We start from the raw sequence: 22,203 nt of genomic DNA on the forward strand, positions 1-22,203 counted from the left end.
CATATCGGAATGCTTAACGCCAATTTAACTCCGGGCTTGTATGCCGAATGTGCCCCGAGGCAGCTCCAGGCCACGCCGAACCCGAAACGAAAAACGTAATCTAGATTGAAATCTGGTTGTCCTAACGTAAAATGAATAATTATCTACTCATGCTTGCCGAATTCATCCACCATTCTGGGCGCTATCTACTCCGGAACGAAACGTAATCAGTATTCATCTTGTTTTCGTTCCGTTTCTTTCACCTTGTTTCCTCGCCGGCCGAGGCAAATTGGGAACGCCAAATTACCTGAGGCTGATTGTTCGCTACTATCCGTCAAATGGACAATCGAAATTGACAAATTCCACCAACTCCGTACCCCAACGGGCCATTTAATTGCTTTTCGTCCCTTGAATATTTAACTACGATATATAGGTATTCTGAACAGGATAGTTTGAATCCCTCGATGTGTGCATAACGATGGCAAAATAAACATTTTGGCCGATTTGGATATGTATTCATGATGTATGAACTTCCCTGTGGTTTCATATCGAATAATGTGTTTGAGTTCGTCTCCACTTTATTCACATTTTTCTCTGTGAAATAAATCAATCAGCTTTTTCATGTCAAAATTGAACTACATTCTGAAATCAACAACAGGGGGAGAACTAAACTGCTCCACATGGAAATTTTATTCCCAGAAAATTCAAGCATTTTGAGACTATCAAAACAATGTATGGCCTCCACGGGCATCAATAACAGCTTGACATCTTCTTTGCATACTACACACGAGGTTGTTGAACATTTCTTGAGGAATTTGGTTCCATAAACGGGGCAGAAGCTCTCTCAGATCATTTAAGGATTCTGGGGTAGGTTGATGGGGTAGGTTGATGATTATCTAATCTTCTTTGGAGCATATCCCATGCATGTTCTATGCAATTCAAATCTGGCGAGTGCGGAGGTATTGGTAAATGTGGAATACCAAGCTCCTCGCGCGCATCCTCAACTATGGCTGCACGGTGCGGTCTAGCGTTATCGTCTATAAATTGAAAAGTTTCACCAATGGCAGCGTGAAAATTTGGCACAACATTGTCAATGCTCCCTATAGTGTAAGGCGGTCATATTCCCAGGACAAATGTGTAGATCTGTGTGCCCGTTGAAACATATCCCGGCCCATACCATAACACTACCCCCTCGGAATGGATGGACTTCTTGGACATAGCGACGATTACAGGGTATGCGTGGGATTGTCCATACCCTTATTCTTCGAGAATCTGAAACTCGTCCATATCTGGATTCATCAGTGAAAAGGACACTACGCCATTGATCGTTCCAATTGATATGTCGCCTTGCCCATACCAGTCTTTGACGCTTATAGTCACGTGTTAATGGAACTCCTCTTAATGGACGTCTAGAACCTAGATTCACCTCTCACAAACTTCGTCTGATGGTTTCGATGGAAACTTGGACCCCATCTGCATTTTGAAGAGTATTCTGTAGCATTCTACGCGTAGATGTAGGGTTTCTTCTCGCCCAAACGGTGATGAAACGATCCTCAGCAGGTGTGGTTTTTCGTCGAACACCAAGTCTTTCCAACACGGAACCTGTCTCCCTGAACCTATTCCAAAGTTGAGATATCACACTTTGGCTGACTTGGAGCCTTTCCGCTACAACAACCTAAGTTAGGCCACCCAGTAGCATTCCGATAGCCCTATTAGCCTCAGCGTTTGTTAATTTACGTCTTGGCATTTTCAGAAAACTCGTTTCAAATCGAAGCCGTTGATAAACTGACTTCATTTCAAAATGAGGACATTCATGAAGCATATGCAAAGAACCAAACTTCAGAAAAAAGACGACCAGATTGACGAAATGTCTCATACTGATTTTTATTGGATCGATTCAAGTTGTTATTGAGTTTTAAATGATTTTACAGCGATTTTCTCGAAGATTACATACTTTTAGAAACGATTGAATACGATATCCCTAACCCTTGTGGAGCAGTTTATTCACACATTAGATAAAGAGATGAACTTCAAATTCACTATACAATTAACTGATTTCAGTGTGCAGAAGCCAGAAATAAAGACTAATGTATGAGAGATCACTATCGATTGTTGTGCACTGTATTCAATAAGACCTGGCCTGAATATCCTGATGATATCTGGACTAGTACCCCTTATCCTAAGCCCCATCTTACTGGTAAATCTTGTATCTAGTGAGTCATGTATTTGCGGCGATACAATCCCAACTATTTACATTGTTCTGCTTAGTCAACCGAAAATCGAATGTCCTGCTGGAAGCAGAAACCCTGCCTTGAGACTACTTCACATTTTATCTGCCATAAATCCTTCTAGACACAATCGCAAATCATCCCCCAAAGAACAACATCCCCCGAACAGCGCCACAGTGTTGCCGAATCTTCCGAACCTCCACCGATGATAACCCGGCTCTAGCTGAAACCTATAAATTCTCCTTATGAATGTTTAACATGAAATAATCCCCTTAAATTATACGTGTTAATCGATTTCCCCACCGACCGGGGCCCGCTACAGTGGCCATATTCCGGAATTGTCCCCCCAAATCCTTCCGTCCGGGTTTCGACCCCGACGCCTCCCCCTCAACCCCCTTTCGGTGCAAAAGCAAATTCGTATCTGCGAAGCAGCCGACATAACTCTCTCTCTCCGGCTTAAACGGATTACGAAACTGAAACTCATCGAAAAATTTTGGGAGCGAAACGGGGCCCCAGAAATAATTACACATATCCTCGCTCAAATTAAAACTTCATTAAACGGTTGGTAGTGGAAATGGGGTTGGGAATGGCCAGGTTATCATTCTGTCGGTGAAGCCATGTATCGGTAATTATAGGGGCAGGAAACGAAAGCAGAGTGGAAATCGGTAAAAACCTGAGCGTTTAGATGTACCAGCGGGAATTTTTAAGGTTGCTTTCATTTCTGACAGCCAAAGTCAACGAAAATACCATAAAAAGCGCCTGAATTTTGAAAGGGAATAAAATGAGCTATATAGGGTGAGTCTTTGACTCGTACAAACGTATTAACAGTAGATTCTTGAGGTCAAAAGAAACACCTTTTTCCTACACCATTTTTTCTGAATCGACTCGGTTTAAAAGATACAGGCTGTTGAAAAACCACTGAAAAATTTCATTTTCACACACAAACGGCTTTATTAAATGAAATGAATTTCGGACTATAGTGTTTCATTCATTTGATGAATCTTTTTCGAACACAAGATGTCATCCACGTCTTCCAGTTTTCTCATTAAGACCATTACGTACTATAAAAATAAAAAAAATTCAAAGAACCCCACTCTTCAAACTAAGTTTGACCTCATCCAATAAATATTTGAACGTTTTATAAAATAAAAGTATTCTTCATATTTTCTCGTATAATGAGCAGTTTTCGAGTAATTTGATGTGCAAAAATCAAAAAGTTTCTGTGAAATTTGAAAAATTGGGTACTTTGGCTGAATACAACTCTGTTCAAAGATCCATAGATGTGTAGTGTCACATATTCAGCTAGTTATTCTGAAGGTAATAACACAGCTCGTTATTAAAACTTGAAATGGCTGTATCTTTTTATAAGGGCTGATTCGGAAAAAATGCTATAGGAAGAAAGTGTTCCTTTTGAACTCAAGAATCAACCGTTAAAATATTTGTACCAGTCAAAGACTCACCTTGTATTGGTCGCTATTGCTCCTTTGTTTTGGTGTTAATATCGCATAAATCTGGCCATGGCATAAACATCAGACTCTATCCTATGCCTAAATACTGAGTACTCGATCGCAATCTAGTAGGCGACGAGATCTAACTCGGTTTACATTGAAAAATTCAAGTTTTCTGACTTCACAATCCAGAAGAATCAATTCTCCATATTTTTTCCTTTACAATGTCACAATTTCTGTTAATAATCATGAAGCCAATTTAGAACACCAGTTTATTCAAATCTAATCATCATGAGATGAAATAGGATAGAAGAATATCCTGCAATCCCCCACCTCATCAATCGCATTGTTATGGAAACAAGGAGAAAATCAGTCGTACAATCAATAGGATCAATAATTCCATCAGAAGGAAGATGAATGCACAATCAACCTCACAATAAATTTTTTCTCATACTCATTTCTCTTTTTTGTAGGAATTAACGTTATAAATTGTTTTATGGTGAATATTAGAATTTTTTTTTTATTTTCCTGGTTATAAACCTCTTCTTATCCTCCTTCTCTCGATTGGATATCAACGCCAGCTTGAGAAAACAGGGTAGCACGGCATGATTATATCAACATTGTTAAAAACTCGATTTTTCTTCTACCTATCAAAAATCCATCATAATGGAACAAGCATCAGGAAATATGATAATAGGCTTCCGTCATTTCACCGTCGTCGAAAACTTTCTATCCGACAGCGTTCAACTTTTTCACGCTCTGTCAGATGTTATGATAAACGCATCAGTCCTAAAACTTTCTGCGGAGAATAATTTTCCCCATTCATATTCATGCATTCGGGCATCTGACTCTCATCAACGATTTCCAGGAATCTTGACTGCACATGACATTATCTCTATCGTAATTATGCAGGTTGGTCCATCCAACAAAGAGGACGTTCTCACAGTGATAGCAAGGACGAATTTTGTGTCAGGTTGAAATAAAATGTTCAGAGTTTTACTCCTACCAATTGGAACAATGTGACAGCTGGGATTCAGCGGAGGAAACTCATGAATAGTTCCGAAAAATATTTCAGAATGATTATAATTTGTTGAGATGAGTAGAGAGATGTCTCTACTCATCTATCAGTACCGTATAACTCAACTAGCGATGAAGCAAATGAAGCAGACGACCTTTCGTTGAAATTCAGTAGGAGCATCAAAGTATCAAATGAATCGATACGACATCTGGCGTTCAACGACCTAAGCTTCCTCATTCATGGCAACTTTTCTCATCATTCTTCACAGTTTTAAAGAAAAAGAAGCTTTGTGTGTCTAGGAGACTACTGAAAAGGTAACATAGCTTTCCATCAATTCGGAGTATTGTTTTCCTTGGTTAAAATCTATAATAAAGAGCTTCTTTCAATGGTAGGACATCTAAACGCCCTCTGATCTCTAGTCCAGGAGTTAGGAAACGGGAAGGGTGAGTTGACCTCCCCTTATAGATCAACATAAACCCGTACCGCAGGTATATAAGTTTCAACTTCTACAAACACATTTTTCCGAAAGCTTGCGCGTTCAAATATTTGATATCGGTGAGGAGGCCAGTGGTCGAAAGTTGTGAAATATATTCGTTGTCCAAATATTTCAACCCCTATGATAAATGGGACGCGTAAATGTATTTCAGCTGTATCTGGTGGCTGGAGATGATGGATCAGGGTTAAGGCAAGCAGCCACAATTTACCCGGGCTAAAACGAATTCTGAAGGTTAGTTTTTACACGGAAATACATATCGTATCATCCAAAAAAAACTGCAACAACCAGTTGAATATAAGGAGTGACGCAAGGAGGGTTTTCTCTCATATTAAAAAGACGCTTTTAGCTCCTGCTGTTTCCCCATTTGAATAAAGGCACAAGTAACTCATTTCGAAATGTTAGATCGTTCCTTAATTACATACGAAGATGTATTGATATCTAATAAGTCTAGACCAGTTTCATTCATAAAAAAAATATTGCGTTACCAGAGCAACGAACAATAACTGATTAGAAGTTTCAGTGTGAAGTTTGAGGTCAAAAAGGTAAACCAGAGTTACTCAATAAAATAAAAGAAAGAAGATGTACACCGGATATCTGGAGCACTGATTATTTCATAAGAACGCGTTCATCATATAGTTGACGTCAATTTGGAAATGATAAAAATTGCTGCAAAATGGATCCCCAAATGTTTGAATGTTGGCCAAAAGCGTGCAAGGGAGAAGCATCGCGTTCGATCTGTGCTCGATTTGAAAACTATGTAGACTTCTTAAACCGAATTGTTACTATGGATGAGACTTGGGTACATTTCTACGATCCAGAAACAAAGCAACAATCGATGGAATGGCGATACTATGGTGTTCTCCAAGACCTAAGTAGTTTCGTGTCCAAAAATCTGCTGGAAAAGTTCTTGCTTCAGTTTTATGGGATTGCCATGAAGTAAAATAGTTCAGTTTGGACAATTTTAATCTGCGTCTTTCAATTCGAGCAATTACAGAAACCTTGCAACATGTTGTCACATTCAATATTGCGTTCTTCGTTGAGTATCTATAGATTTTTCGTGCTTTGGGATTCAAATAATGCCTGAGCATCGATAAACTGTTAGGTGCAGATAAATTTCAATCTGACGTAGCATACATTTGGTGCATGCAAATCAAAAATTGATTGATAAATAGGAAAACGCCGGTATAAAATCAATTGTTCCGATTGTTGGGTTGAGTAACGGATGCTATATATTAGTTTTTACGATGAATATATTCCACCCATAGATTACGAGCAGGTTCCAGCTATAAATTCGTTGCGACTGCATACTGTTTCGGCTTTAGGTGGCAGGTATTTAGGTATGAATCCCAATGGTTGATCATCACACATATTTCTTGGAAAGATTCTATAACTTATTCGATTAAACTTGAGTGGGAATAACCTGTATATAGTTCCACAATTTTCTCAGGATTGTTACCTTCAGAATCCTTGTTTTTCAGCTGATGCACAATAGTAGCCTGCTTTGATGATCATTCTTATCGAATAAAACTTTATCTCGTCAAACTTCGTCGCCAACTCCGCTGAAATTGCATTTTTATCACGGGTCATTCATATTTCGAAGTATTAATAATAATCTTGTTAGCCCTTACGCCTTCAAACTCGAAGTAGAGATATAACTTTGGACCTCCCGCATAAAAACTTTTCATAACCTGACGTGAACATTAAGAAATGGCATTATTATTTTCCAGAACCTGGCGAGCTGCCAGATGCAGGTCCGAAGACTGATTTTTCTCGGAGCTAGTTTCGCGAAAACTCCTAAAATGTTTTCCGTTAACCGTAAGTCTTACTCATTCATTACGAAGTGTCAGGAATAACGACAAATGCGAACAGGCCATGTCTGGCGTTTGGATAAAGCAGCATCCACCTTTTTGGTACATTCCAAGTCTTCCGGTTTCCTGAGTTATTGTTTCCAGATGTCTGCCCTTCATAAAAATGATACTGGGCCATTCAACAATCCAGAAACCCCCGAGGAGTTCTTTTATGTGCCACGAACGTATTTTCAATATGTTGATTGTTGTTTCTTTCCTCAACTGTCGTCGGCAAACTTTTTCCAAAGTCCAACAAAAGCCACAATTTATATCTTGATAACCGATAAGAACTCACCTGCTCTAGGCACATAAATGTTGAGGAACAGACAGTCCTCACTTTGGTTCGCGAGTAGTGGAAGTAGTTTTTCCAAGTATAACAGACGACCTCTTGGGAATTCAAGTAGTGCTTCTGTTCGATTACCAATATCTGGCGGCCTCTGGGGACAAACTGCACCAAACCTGTCTGCTAATCTTGTGTTTTGCCACTGAGAAGGTGTCACTGGAGGCATGTACCTGGAACAAGATAAAACATTGGACTGGAAGGATATTTTCGAGATTGTTCCCACTTTTCTACATATACTAAAGGAAGTGAGATTATCCCTCTGATAAAAATGAAAAACTTCAACTACGCTTGTCAGTGAGAGAGATGATAAATGAGGAAGCTTTTTATCCCAGATTAATACCATAAACTTTCCACGGAAAGTTGAGAATTTGTACTTTTTCACAGGTAGACCAATTACTGCGATACAGAAGTTTTATAATTGGAAAGACACTGAAATGGCGATGATTTTTCTAGATGATAGAAAGAAAGCAGCTAACTAATCTTCTCCATATTTATCGCATAAAATGTTGCAACCAACATCCAGAAAATATTAATTAGTTCCTCTAAAATTACTCGTAAAAAAGAATCGGGTGAGAGATCAGTAAAAATCTTTTTTTATATATAAGATCAAAGCATGAATACACCTTCCTTCAAAATTCCCCCATTTCACTGATTGCCCTTCATCGTATTACCTCACGAGCTTAGTAGGTAACCCAATTGAGACAGCCGGAGAGATTGAAACAGTTGCTCCTACCTAATTGGAGCTCCGAAAGTCCTAACTGCCTTCACATCACCTGAAATGTTAGTCCAGTTCATTAAGGGCCATAAATTGCCATCTGTCCGTTTGGGACGTGAAAACGAATAATTTGGCAGGTTCGTTTGGTGGTTCTGTTCACGAGGCAAAATCATTTTTGAAGATCTTAAGAGTGTTACACATTTTGAAATTTGACTTTCTGCTCATGATTCTTAACAACTTCTACGATTTATGGAAGGCCTTCTCCATCTGATAATAATCCACACCTTAGTGATCAGATCCTCGAAAAAATTCAGTTAGAAGGGCTTATCTTGTATCCTGAAAAATATTTTTTTCAACTGATAATTTACCCCTGAAGATGAGATTAAAACAAAATTTCTATAATTTTCAAGATTGGGTGGTGATAAATGAAGATTTCTGTCACCCTCCTCAAAATTTTCCCCTGATGAAAAAGGGATCGGAGGTATAAAACCCATTCAATTATCCCTTCACAACACTTCTTTCGCATTTGGATATAATTAATTCTCCTCTCTCATCCCACTTAATTTTTACCTCCCATCGTTCTGGACGGAGGAACCTTTTATTTATCCATTAGAGAGTCGGGGAAAATTCAATCTTCGGTTCAAATTTTCCGATATTCGAGGTGCTACTTCTTTATCTCGAAGTCCATTATTCACTCCCAGGGTATGAAACGTTTCAGTGCGGTGTATTGGAAGCTAAATTCTGATCTCGATAAAGCGATTTCGGAGTTTATTTGATCGGTTCGATATCGAAAATGACGGGATGAATATTTAAAAGTTTCGTTCCATCGTATAATTTGTTTTGCCAAGAAAAATTGTGCTGATACTTGTAACAAACAAAATTGTGTGTTGGATATTAATCCTTGTGTGTAAAACACTCCTAATTTCACTGAGTATAGCTCATATTATTCGCTAATCTATAATCATGCTGACATAATCCAGTCCACTATTCACAAGATACATTATTGTAGATTGACAACTTCATCCGATAGTGTAAGTGGACAATCGAATTCCATTGGATCAGGGCTAAACGATGAGAGGTAATCTGCATTTGGACGGATGAAGGGCATCAACATGAGTAAACTATATGGTATGCTGATTGCTGGTAAACATATTATTCAAATCATTTGATACTTGGTGAAGCCACATATATGTACAGTTGGAGAAGGTCGGTGGAAACATCCCTGACAGTATCCCAATTTAGAAATGAGGAAGATTTTCAGTTTTTTCAGCAAAAAATTTGGAATTTTTCAGGATTAGAAATTTCTCACCAAAATTTTCTCAACATATGTACATAAAATGCACTGCTCAAAACTTTAAGGGTGATCTACATCGAAGCTATGTATGTTATGTTACGTTTATTCGAATTTTAAGATGAGAATATTCCTCCTTTCTTCGAAACGACCTCAAAGCCTTTGAAAATGTGGGTTACAAAACGAGTCGGAGAAAAATGTAAGAGCAAAAACGGATTACCCTCTCCGAGTTATGATGAATGATCCCTGAGAATATGTATATGCGAATACCCCCTTCAACGCAGTTTCAAGTTAAAAAATATTCGAAAAACTCGGAACCATTCATCAAGTCTTCCATTAACGGCTCAGATGTGTGAACTCTACGTGAAATTAACCCTGAAAGTGTTCAATGAAATTTTGTTTCATTCAAACGACTGTCAGGGTGTGCAATTTAAATCTACAAAAAGGCGGTGTATTCTCCGACTCACTTTGAAAAGGGATAAATGACCAAGATATGAATAAACTGCTTTTTTTCCTGGAATCGTAACAAAGTCTACTTCAGGAGCTACCAAAATAAGATTGTTTTCGAACAAAAGAGCTCGTGCTCACTACGAAGTGTTTTCTGGTAAATTTCCCTTCCATTGAGGTCAGAAAACTATCAAACAGTGCCTTAAAGTAACAACCAGAATTAATTCTGAGACCTAACTTAGCCTAACCCAACCTCTTGATGATTCACACCATGGTTTCTGTCTTATTTTACCTCATCAGAGGCACAAAAATCTCACTTCGAAGGTATTGCTGTAATGTACTGAATTCTAACCAGCTGCTAGCTCCATCTAGCAGGTAATCACTGAATGTCCGATTCCCCATTTCTTCCTTTTGCCAACAAGGACGTTGAAATATGAGAAAAGTGTCGTTTAACTCACCTCAAACTACCAACGGGCGGGGTAGCGTATGGAACTCCAAGAAAGGCCTCAACTGGCGGATGAATATGTATCATAACACCTCTCAATGGTCCATACTTGGTCTCCACAACGCGTGTGCTGTATTTGTGCACCAGCAGAGAAGTATTAACTTCTACGAACAATACAATAGCGAGTACGACGAGTATACGGAAAGAAGACGAAAAGGAACAACTCGACTGTCTCGACTTTTTTGTCGTTTCCGGTACACGCATGACGTCACCACCAACCGCGGCGTTTTTTCATCATCGACCACCAGATTTTACGGACCACCTCCTGAAAAAAACAACATATTAGGCATTAAAACATTCATTGAAGGGATTTAGTTGTTCGATATTTATATTTATGTTGAAAATGAACTTAATATTATGCACTTATATCTTATCTCTCTAAAATCACCAAGAATCAGTTAATAGTAGGGGACTAATGAGTCATTTTTCAAAACCAACCAAGCTAATTTGTACTCCAGTATCCTAACGAATGTGGGACACAAATGGATCCATTCCAAATCTTGTCGAATCTTATATCTTAGAAATTTGACTTACTCCCTTATCACCAGGAGATTTCCAACTTATTTTTATGATTCGCAGTACTAAAATTTCGAAGCGCTGGACAATTTCATCTCTCGGTTCAAACCACGCCTAAATACCCATCGAGAAAACTCTGCAGAGAGAATTTTAATCATGGAGGCATTAGACGTCAACATGAGGAGATGCCGAGATCATATTCATATCCAGAGTTATGGGGGAGAATCCTAGCCATAAGATATATAGAAGTTTTACAACAACGGGAGTCATAAAAAATTTATCGGGTCAGAAAAATGATGGCATATTTCTCAAAGTGTAGAAACTTTATGCTATCTCCCGCAAAACTCATTTCAAGAAATAAATCCCAGACAGGTAGGGAATATGATTCCTGCGGGTATGATACAACCGCAAATTAGTAATTTATTTCAATTGGGTCTCCCAGGACTAAAGTTCAAATGCAATAAGATGAGAGTCCCTGTTGATATAAGAAGATACTTAGAACATAATGGGATAGAGTGTGGAGTGAACCTTTGGAAGTATGTTATTTTGTTAACAATTCACATTGAATCACTCCAGTAATGATGCTGGGCTTTTATGAGACTCAGCCACAAATCGTTCATCATCTCGAGAAAAATCCAATATGGATTTCAGTCCATCATCCCATCGAATCTTTCTCGGATATCTCTTCGAAGGGTTCAACCCAATTTACAGATTCCCCCACTTGGCAGACATTTCTGTGGGTCATCTTTTGAGATTTCGTAAGGAATGAGGGTCAAATATCCCACCGCCAACATATTGGACTATTTGTTAGACTCGCCTAATTCAATTCCATCGGATGGCGCGGCCAAGTAGAGACCGTATATTTTGATCCATTTAATAGGGGTTGAACCCATGTTCATCTCGAATCATCATATCTGCTACAGTTGAATCCGAGCTAATGATTTGTGGACCCTTAACAAATAGGGAGTTTGGTGCTGATGATTTGTTCGCTCGGAATTGATTGGAATGTCGGTGATATCACCATTATACGGGGTGATACGCCATCTGCCCAATTGTTACAACGAATTGGGAATGTGCCTAAGCGGTAGTTTTGCGAGAAGAAGGGTGGACATACACAAGAATTGCAGAAAGGTTTGGAGTTTCCCACACAAGTGTGTCCAGAATGTTGCAGCGATTCAGGGAGATATGTATGAATGTCCGAAGACCAGGACAGGGTAGACCACGGGTAACAACTGCCATTCAAGAACGATACTTGAGAGTTTCTTCGTTGAGACAACGGTTTGCAACCGCTCGCCTCCTTCAAATTCAGCTTGAGCAAACTCATGAGGTGCAAATTAGCACTCAGACAATAAGAAATCGCCTCAGAGAATATGATTTAAGGCCTCGTGTCGCGGCAAGAGGCCCAGCTCTTATCCCAGCCCATCGAAGTGCGCGTTTGGATTTTGCGAGAGAGCATATCCATTGGGAAGAGGCCGATTGGAAAAGAGTTCTCTTCACAGATGAGTCTAGATTCTGCCTCTACCATTGTGATCGACGTTCCCTTGTATACAGACGTCCACATGAAAGATATGCTCAGTGCAATTTCCTGAATACTACTGGTTTCGGGGGAGGATCGATTATGGTATGGGGTGGAATATCTTTGACTGCTCGCACAGACCTAGTGGTCGTTGATAATGGAGCTATGAATGCTGATAAGTATATAAGGAACATTCTTGAAGAGCATGTAGTGCTATTTGCCCCATACATTGGTGAAAATTTCATTTTTATGGACGATAATGCCAAACCCCATCGTGCGCGCATCGTTCAGGAGTACCTGGAAGAGGTTGAAGTCTCTGGAATGGAATGGCCAGCAAGAAGTCCAGATCTCAATCCGATTGAGCAGGTTTGGGACAACCTCAATAGAAGGCTAAGAAGTTCAGAAAATCATCCAGCTACTCTTAATGACTTAGGAATCCAACTCGGAGAAATCTGGGAAGGATTAGATCAGAACATTTTAAGATCACTCATTTTGAGTATGAACCGTCGTTGTCGAGCTGTAATTAACGCAAGGGGTGGAAATACCAAGTATAAAATCACTTATCAGCATTTCACTATTTTGAAAATTGTTCATTTCTCTTCTTTCACATAAGATTCGGTGAAATCCTGAATTTTTCTTCCATTCATTGTGCCTTGTTTCGTTTAAAACCTTCCCGAGAGAACATAAAAAATAAGTTATAAAGTCAATGTAGAGTTAACTTTCATTAAAATTGAGATTTTCAGAATGTGCGTTAATTTTTTTGCGCAGTGTATATAGCCATATCAGATAGTCAAAAAATTTCACTATTTCGAATCTTACCACTCTGGAAACTCCACAATGTCTCGATTTTATTTGGAAAGTCGTGGACGCCCTTTAGTATATCAGTCTTCTCTAACATATTTGGCTCAGTTCAGTACCAATTGCAGCTTGTAGACTGCTCACACACCATGCATTCCTTCCAAACTTCCTCTCAGACAAAGAAAACCACTCTTCCATGCAGGCCGATGTCAAAATTACCCGAAACAGCTGACGATCGTTGCTCATTCCCAACTGTTACTCTGATATATCCTCTCCAGAAGTCCAGGAAAGTTCTGCAGTTCGATAGCTGCCAACACTACCAACTTTATCGAGAGGGGTTATATTTCCATCTGTTTCTTGACGCGTTTCAGCATCAGGATCGAAGGGCGATGATTTATCTGAGGGTTGTTCGGAATGATCTGCAAATGCGGACTATTGGTCTATCTGTGTTATAAGGTTATGATGCTGAAAGCTTATCCTCGGTTGACCTCATTCTCGTAGGAGACGTGTGCCCTGGAAAAGAAATATTGGGTTTATTTACGTGATAGAATGCTTTCCGAGAATTTTTTTTCGAGGAATCGTTTAGTTACTTGTTGGAATAGTGGGGATATTCATTTGATATTTGATTGCTACGTTTTCATACCTACCACAGCAGTAATAGAATGATTCAGATTTAAAGAGTTGCGAATAGGCTTGTCATTCTAGAAACATTATCTATGAGTATTTCTATGTTATCTATGACATTGATCCAGTATTAAAATGATTGACGTTTATTACGTAAATTGTTCTATGACTCGTGTCCATTTTCTGAAAACCCGTGAAGGTGACATTGGCGACAACTAGATTTCCAATAAACTCCAAGCATCTCGATATCTTGTAACTGTGAAAGTTTTCGCTTAAACGTCGTGTACTGTGTTTCGACAGACGTAAAAAGTGGTGCACAGCAATCGGAGACGATGTTTCAGAAAGTTCGGAACAAGTTCCGTACCTAGGACTACAGGAGATCCTCGTAATTTAATTAAACAAGGACGTTTGAGGAGAATAGAAAACTTCCTGAAAGGAACTGCGTAACGGACTTGTTTATTTTCATTCCTTCCACTGAATAGAGGGGACGAGAGAGAAGAAGAGGAAAAAGAACATACCCTCGTCCGGTATAATTAGTTTCCCAGAGTGGACATCATGACTTTTCCAGTTCGATCGTCTACTTGGCTGTGGGCTACAACACTCGAGCGTCAGTTGTTCTCTAGCACAGAATGATTCCGTTCACCAGCTCCAAAATTGAAAGAAAAAGCCTGAGACTAGGGTGGAATATTTAGTATTTGAGGGTAGAGTGGTTTAAGTGTCACAATTTTCTTGATTGGTTTCAGCCACGAAGAATTATAGATGTTGATATGTTTTTGATTAGTACAAATATTTCAACAGTAGATTCTTGAGGTCAAAAGAATCACTATTTTTTACCATATTTACTCAAAGATTATTTCATATTTTATATTAAAGCGATAAATGTCAGTGGTTGAAACTATGCAAGTTATACTTCATTCACTTTGTTTTTATAGCAGTCGGTTGGCCATGGAAATTTGACGCATTTCACTCTGTATAGTACGAAAATGTGGGGTTATGACGCTTGTCAAAAAAATTTTGGGCGCTATGTTGCCCGTTCTACGTAAAAGTTTCTGTTATTACGTATTTTATCACAATGTCGAATCTCTTCGGAAAATATGTGAAGAACATAATTGAAGTTTATACAAACTGATTGAAGGCATATCAAATCCAGTTATTTGCATGGAAAATACAAGAGATCAGTATAATATCATAATATGCACTAGCTTGAGGAGAGTTAATGTTCGTTATCTTCTTTGGCTAGAGTTTGAATACGTTACATCAGTTGTAGATTTCAAAGATATTAACCCGAAGATGAAATGCATATGATGCAGTGGTTGGGAATGGGTATCTCCCGAAGGAATTAACAGATAATTACAAGAATGTTAAATTCTTTAAGAAAAATCATCTTGCATCAATATATGTAAAAGGAATTAAAGGAAGTTTCAATCAAGATGAACTTCACCTTTGAACAAAAAGTTCACATGAATAAACAAAATTAGCAGGACAACTGTCGCGTATTTGTGGCTGTTCATCTTAATACATTGATATAATAATAATAATTAGGTATTTATTGGTACCTTAAGACATTTACAATGTATAGGATAAGTCAAATGAAGAATAGAAAAATCAATTTCCGGGAACTTATTCTACGATGACATTCATCGAAAATCCTGTAGTAAACTTTTCGCATTATTTCGCTCAAGCATAAAATTCTCGAATGCCACCACTTTTTTGGGTCTCCCAATAGAAGAAAATTCTCTGTCATCCTCTTCATTCACAATCTTTGTGATTGTGGAAATATTCAGCTCAAATATAAGTCGTTTAGATTCAGATGAAACATTATATGAATTCTCTCACATTGAATATGTGATACGTCTGACGTATTGTGGATTTTAGAATTTCAGGGTATAACTATTTGAATGAGCAGACCTGAAACCCTGTCTCTTTTTTCAATCACTTTCGGCATTTTCGTAATATTAATTGATATAAGTTGTGGCAACAGCGTTATGACATTAGCGACATTTCATGAGTGCCAACCTTTCTCCGTTCTAGTTACAAAAACTGTACAATTGATTCAGGTCGTTGTTTCACAGTTGGCATGTGTCAGAACATTGGAGGGAGAAAAATGCAGCACCAAAGAAAGGATGATCCCCACCATTAGTCGTATTTCATACCCAGAGAAGAGCACGAAGGCAAGAAGACCCAATAAATACCCTCTTTTCGCCTGGAACACGATCAGGATTCAGGACACAAAGACGGGAAATTTATTGAAATATTTCTGCCTCGATCGAAGGTTAGGAGCGAGAACGCCCGGTGACGTCCATTTCCATAAAGAGGAATCTCACTGGTCAGAATAACGGTGCCATTCCAATGACAATGGCGATTCTAAGAGACTTGAAGTACGTGACTGTCCTGCTTTTTTTCCATGGACCATTTCGGCTCTTGTTATCATAAGGGGGAGGTTATGAATGTGTGGGTTCGAGATAATAAAATTCTCTGGTATTCCGCTCTTTCTATTTGACTTCTGCATATCCAGAGTGTTTTACAGGTCGGGAAGGTTCGGTGCTGTGTTCTGAATAATGGAGATACTTATCAAAATAATGTGTAGGCTTATCATCATGGTCCTTCGTTTGAGACCAATTATATCGAATATGTTATCAAATTTCAGATAGATACGAGGATATATTGAAAAATTCTGAGCCTACTATAGAACCAAACAAAATTTCAATGTCAAAATATTTTATTTCTCAACATATTCTCCTCTTGTTTGGATACATTTATTACAGCGAAACTGCAACGTCTCCAGACCTTTTAAAGAAAATGTCTCTTCTTGCTCTGCAAACCAGACCTCCACAGTTTTTATTACCTCCTCGTTGGAAGAAAATTTACGACCTTTCAAACTTTTTTTCAGTTGAGGAAAGAGATGATTGTCGAATGGAGCCAAATCTGGTGAATCACGAAATTTTTGCATGTCAACATGAGATTTGTCTACAGGGGCGTTGTCCTGCAAAAACAAAACACCTTTGTGTAGCTTTCCGCGTCTTTACTCTTTAATTTTTTTCCGTGGAGTGGTCAGTAATGTCGAATAGTAGTCTCTGGTTATTGTTCAGAAGACTGAACCAAGAATTTTTGCAGCAGATTTTCGGACACAAAACTTCTTAGGTCTAGGAAAACCAGAGTGTCTCCATTCCATCGATTGTTGCTTTGTTTCTGGATCGTAGAAATGTACTCAAGTCTCATTCATAGTAACAATTCGGTTTAAGAAGTCTACATCGTTTTCAAATCGAGCACAGATCGAACGCGATGCTTCTACCCTTGCTCGCTTTTGGTCAACATTCAAACATTTGGGGATCTATTTTCCAGCAATTTTTCTCATGTCCAAATTGACGTGAACTATATGATGAACGCGTTCGTATGAAATATTCATTGCTTCAGATATCCGTTTTAGCCCAATTCGACGGTCTTATAAAATCATGTCATGAACTGCATCGATATTTTCGGGGACTGACATAGAAACTGGCCTTCCCGATCGGTCATCATCTTCAATGAAAAATTTACCACTTTTGAAGCTTGCAGTCCAATTTTTCACGGTCGCATACGAAGGACATTGATCACCAAGGGTATTAAGCATATCTTCGTAAATCTGCTTACATCTTAACCTTTTTTAATACAGGTACTTGATGATGGCTCGATACTCCAATTTTTCGATTTTCACAATCTCGGTCGGCATCTTCTTTCTTTCAATTTATTGCGTAAATCTGGTTTACTATTTTGACCTCAAACTTCACACTGACACTTCTAATGAGTTATTGTTCATTGCTATAGTAACGCAATATTTTTTTATGCGTGGAACTGGGCTAGGCTAACTAGATATCAACACAACATCCTCGTATATCGAAAATGCGATCCTATGATGCATATCCGATAAAAAATTTAAGTCGTGGACAACAGAAAACCCTGACGACCAATTCGTAAGACTTCTTGATCTCAACACTGACCCCTCGCTAAACACGAGCTCTTCAAAAAACCAACCGGTCTTTCAATTGCTGCCTCCGAAGCCTTGTTAAATTCAACGGTCGTAAAACGGACCTGCATGGTCCACGCTATCCTCCAATTTTAGATAATAGCCTCCCAATCTGTGTTTGTATGTTTGTCGGGAACCCTAACTGCCCCAAAAGGTGGGTGAAAAAATTTGTCCCAGGTCGTCCCAAGCCTGGGAATTACCGCAATGCTCCCTGAATATTGGATGTGCATACATGTTACGAGGCTGAGAAAGCTACTCCAACATACTGTTATCATACTTGGGTTTCGTTGGAATATTCGATGAGAAAGGGGTGATTTTAAAGGGAAGAATTTACTGTTTTTATTAACCATTTTTGATGTATGTATAACGCAGAAACATTTCTTGGAGACAATAAGTCCACTGGAATCCATTCTGTGGCTGTAGTGGGACGTGTTTCCGCTTTATCCTCCTGATGTTCTGTAGTTTTTATAGAGAAGCCACTAATTAACGCTATTTCATTCAACTGTTTGCAGCCTGGCAAAACCTACAAGCTATGGGACCTACGAGGATGTATTGATATCTAGTTAGCCTAAACCAGCTCCATGTATAAAAAAAAATATTGCGTTACCATAGCAACGAACAATTACTCATTAGAAGTGTCAGTGTGAAGTTTGAGGTCAAAAAAGTGAACCAGAGTTACGCAATAAATTAAAAGAAAGAAGATGTTCACAGAAATTGTGAAAATCGAAAAATTGGAGTATCGAGGCATCATCAGGTACCTGTATTTAAAAGGGTTAAGAGGTAAGCAGATTTACAAAGATATGCTTGATACCCTTGGTGATCAATGTCCTTCGTATGCGACCTTGAGAAATTGGACTGCAAGCTTCATAAGAGGTAAATTTTCCATTGAAGATCATGACTGATCGGGAAGGCCAGTTTCTGTGTCAGTCCCCGAAAATATCGATGCAGTTCATGACATGATTTTATCAGACCGTCGAATTGGGCTAAAACGTTTATCTGAAGCACTGAATATTTCATACGAACGCGTTCGTCATATAGTTCACGTTAATTTGGATATGAGAAAAATTGCTGCAAAATGGATCCCAAAATGTTTGAATGTTGACCAAAAGTGTGCAAGGGTAAAAGCGTTCGATCTTTGCTCGATATGAAAACGATGTAGACTTCTTAAACCGAATTGTTACTATGGATGAGACTTGGGTACATTTCTACGGTCCAGAAACAAAGTAACAATCGATGGAATGGCGACACTCTGGTTTTCCAAGACCTAAAAAGTTTCATGTCCAAAAATCTGCTGGAAAAGTTCTTGCTTCAGTTTTTTAGGATTGTCATGGAGTAATCATGATTGATTCTTTGGATGAGGTTAGAACAATAACCGGAGATAACCATTCGATATTATTGACCACTCTACAGGAAAAAATTGAAGAGAAAAGACATGGAAAGCTATCCAAAGGTGTTTTGATTTTGCAGGATAACGCCCCTGCAGACAAATCTCATGTTGCCATGCAAAAAATTCGTGATTTAGGGTTTGAATTACTAGGACACCCCCCTTATTCATCAGATTCGGCTCCATCCGACTATCATCTCTTTCTTAACTGAGAAAAAGTTTAAAGGTCGTAAATTTTCTTCCTACTTTTTTCCGCACTCTAAAATCGATAGTTTGGGGAATATTTTTAATGCTCCACTGCACATTATTGGAAATAGTGAACCAAAATGAAGGATTCGCCACATCAAATCGAAATGGAAGCTCACATAAGAAAGTTGTCTTCCCAGAGGGTCCTCAGCGAAGCATTGCTGGATATGCCCCTCTTCCATCTCACAGAGTTATCATATTATGCAAAACATCATTCGGATTGACGATCCAACTCCGCACGACCCAGAAGATCCAGAAAAAGTCTTGCGATCGAATTGAATCCTTCGTATTTCAAATCCGATAAGCGTCAAATCTCGAGCAGCTTTGTCGATTTCCATGAATGAGCCCGATTCAAAATTAAATCGACGCCATGCCGAGAAATGGCGGTTTTGATAAGACCCCGACGAATTTTCCGGTTGAATAGTGCTGCCGCGCTATTTGGCCCGCTTCTTAATAGCAACTGATAGCGGGAGATCCCCCACTGACAACTTTACGGCATAGCGTTTGACAAGTTTTATCGTCTGCAGGAAGGGCAGCAGGAATTAAACGTCACTCGTTTTGTGACTTTTTCTCGTTTAGTCTCTATAACGACGGTTGTTTTTATTCAATTTTTGAATTGTGCCGATTCTACAGGGTGAGTCTTTGGCGTGTAAAAATATTTTGATAGTAGATTCTTGAGGTCAAAAGAAACACTTTTTTCCTAAACCATTTTTCCCATTTGGCCCTGATAAAAAGATATAGCCATTTTGAGTTTTCATAATGAGCTATGCCACCCCTGGGGAAACAAATTTACCTTCAGAATAACTAGCTAAATCTTGATACTACATATCTGTGGATCTTTTAAACAGCGTTGTATTCAGCCAAAGTACCCAATTTTTCAAATTTCACAGATACTTTTTAATTTTTGAACATCAAATTACTCAAAAACGGCGCATTATACGAGAAAATATGAAGAATACTTTTATTTTGCGAAACGTTCAAATATTAGATAGCTTTCATCTTAGTTTCAAGAGTTGGGTTCTTTGAATTTTTGGTATTTTATGGTACGTAATGGTCATAATGAGAAAACTGGAAGACGTGTGTGATATCTTGTGTTCGTAAAAGATTCATCAAATAAATGAAACACTATAGAGTCATTCGGGGTAACTGAGCGCAGTGGGTAAGTGTGCGCAGTGCGTATATCTCGACTATGCAATGTATGAAAGAGGGGTTCATTTGGGTGAAGCAAGGGCGCAGAATCGCCATATTAGTTTTTCATAGGAGTGCGCCGTGCCACGTTTCTTTAACTTTTTATTTGCAATCAATCAAATTCACTAGTTTTCTTGTTAATTTTTAGCATCTCTGCACATGCTGCCAGGTCCAAGTTCCGAGTCCCTCAGTGTTAAACAATATTTTATTCCATCATGGGCATATTAATCTAAATATATAATAAAAAACTTTAGGTTCTCTTAGCTGCTCAACTCTATAAGAACGTCAATTCAAATTTTGGCTTACTGGGGAAAGTGTGCGCGGGTAAGTGTGCGCATAGATTCATTATATGGGCATTAATGTTCAGTGAGGAATAAATTATGACATTGTTGATTTTCTTGGTTAAGACTCGATCAATAATGTCCTATTTGTTCAGAAAAATATGAAGAGCCACCAACAGGGGAATGTATCAAGTGTTGTGTTCACCAGGAATTGTGGCGCGAACAATAATGCAGTGCTCGTAAAAAGGCGCTTCTGTATTGACAATAAACAGCATTTCTCTAATATTGTAACATTTTTATGACATTATTTTGTAATTTGTTTTGATTGTGTGGTTCAATAAGCACTGCATTCACTTACCCCGTGAGGGTGCGCACACTTACCAGCAATACGGGGCATGTGAACGCACTCCGACTTTCTCTATTAAATTTCTTTTTGCGGAAAGAAAACATTTTTGTTTGTTTGCTTTTTGATGTTTTTTTATAGATTAGAAAATTCTCTATCTTATGAATATGTTTTAATTTTCCTAGCTTCAACATTTGAAACAGGGTATGGCTTGAAAGGCAAAAGTGCGCACAGTTGCCCCGAATGGCTCTAATGGTCATAAAGAGAAAACTGGAAGACGTGGGTGATATCTTGTGTTCGAAAACCGTTTGTGAGAACTAAAAATAATATTTTTTTGGGTTTTCAACAGCCTGTATCTTTCAAACCGAGCCGATTCGGAAAAAATGGTTAAGGAAGAAAGTGTTGCTTTTGACCTCAAGAATCTACTGTTGAAAAATTTGCACGAGTCAAAGACTTACCCTGTATACCGAGTTATTTCAGTTGGAACTTTCATGATCCTCCATTTTGCCTCCATATTAACATTGATTTTCATGAAATAGCATATTGGCATAGAAGTAAGAGGCTTTCGCCCATGTTTTTCGTGAAGTTTTTCCAATGAGCATATTTCACTATTGTAGTTATTCTATGAATCCTCCTCTTAATCTCGAAACGTTGAATTATGAATCCCACCCACAATTTTCCACCAGACCTCCGGGGAAGAATGGGCACAATTGATAGAAGAAGAGTTTTTGGTGTTTTGTGCGATCCTTTCAATGGAAAGACTCCCTCCGCAGACAAATTTCCCGGCTGAATTTGGCCGCCATTCAGATTCATTCCATTATTCGGACCGATTGTGGAAAATTCTGCAAGAAAATGCGCACTGACAACTTTATGATTAACTCTGTGACAAGTTTCGTCAACTTGCCGAAGACCTTCGGAGATTAATTAGCTTGTTATGTTTGATCTCTTGAAGTTTGAAGGGCTTATTCGAAGCTGCGATAACGTTTC

General features: G+C 38.6%; 1 protein-coding gene across 1 annotated transcript in view; it reads right to left on the bottom strand.

The window, feature by feature from the left end:
* LOC123311076 (neuroligin-1-like) overlaps positions 1-22,203 on the bottom strand; it is a 167,206-nt gene that overhangs the window by 96,651 nt on the left and 48,352 nt on the right. Inside the window, exons 2-4 of the mRNA XM_044894841.1 lie at positions 13,169-13,660; positions 10,271-10,582; positions 7,312-7,529 (exon numbers count right to left, since the gene is read on the bottom strand). Coding sequence (XP_044750776.1) covers positions 7,312-7,529; positions 10,271-10,521 — 469 coding nt within the window. The 5' untranslated portion in view covers positions 10,522-10,582; positions 13,169-13,660. The remainder of the gene's footprint in view (positions 1-7,311; positions 7,530-10,270; positions 10,583-13,168; positions 13,661-22,203) is intronic.

The sequence above is a fragment of the Coccinella septempunctata genome, chromosome 4 (assembly GCF_907165205.1).
Source record: "Coccinella septempunctata chromosome 4, icCocSept1.1, whole genome shotgun sequence".
NCBI lineage: Eukaryota > Metazoa > Arthropoda > Insecta > Coleoptera > Coccinellidae > Coccinella > Coccinella septempunctata.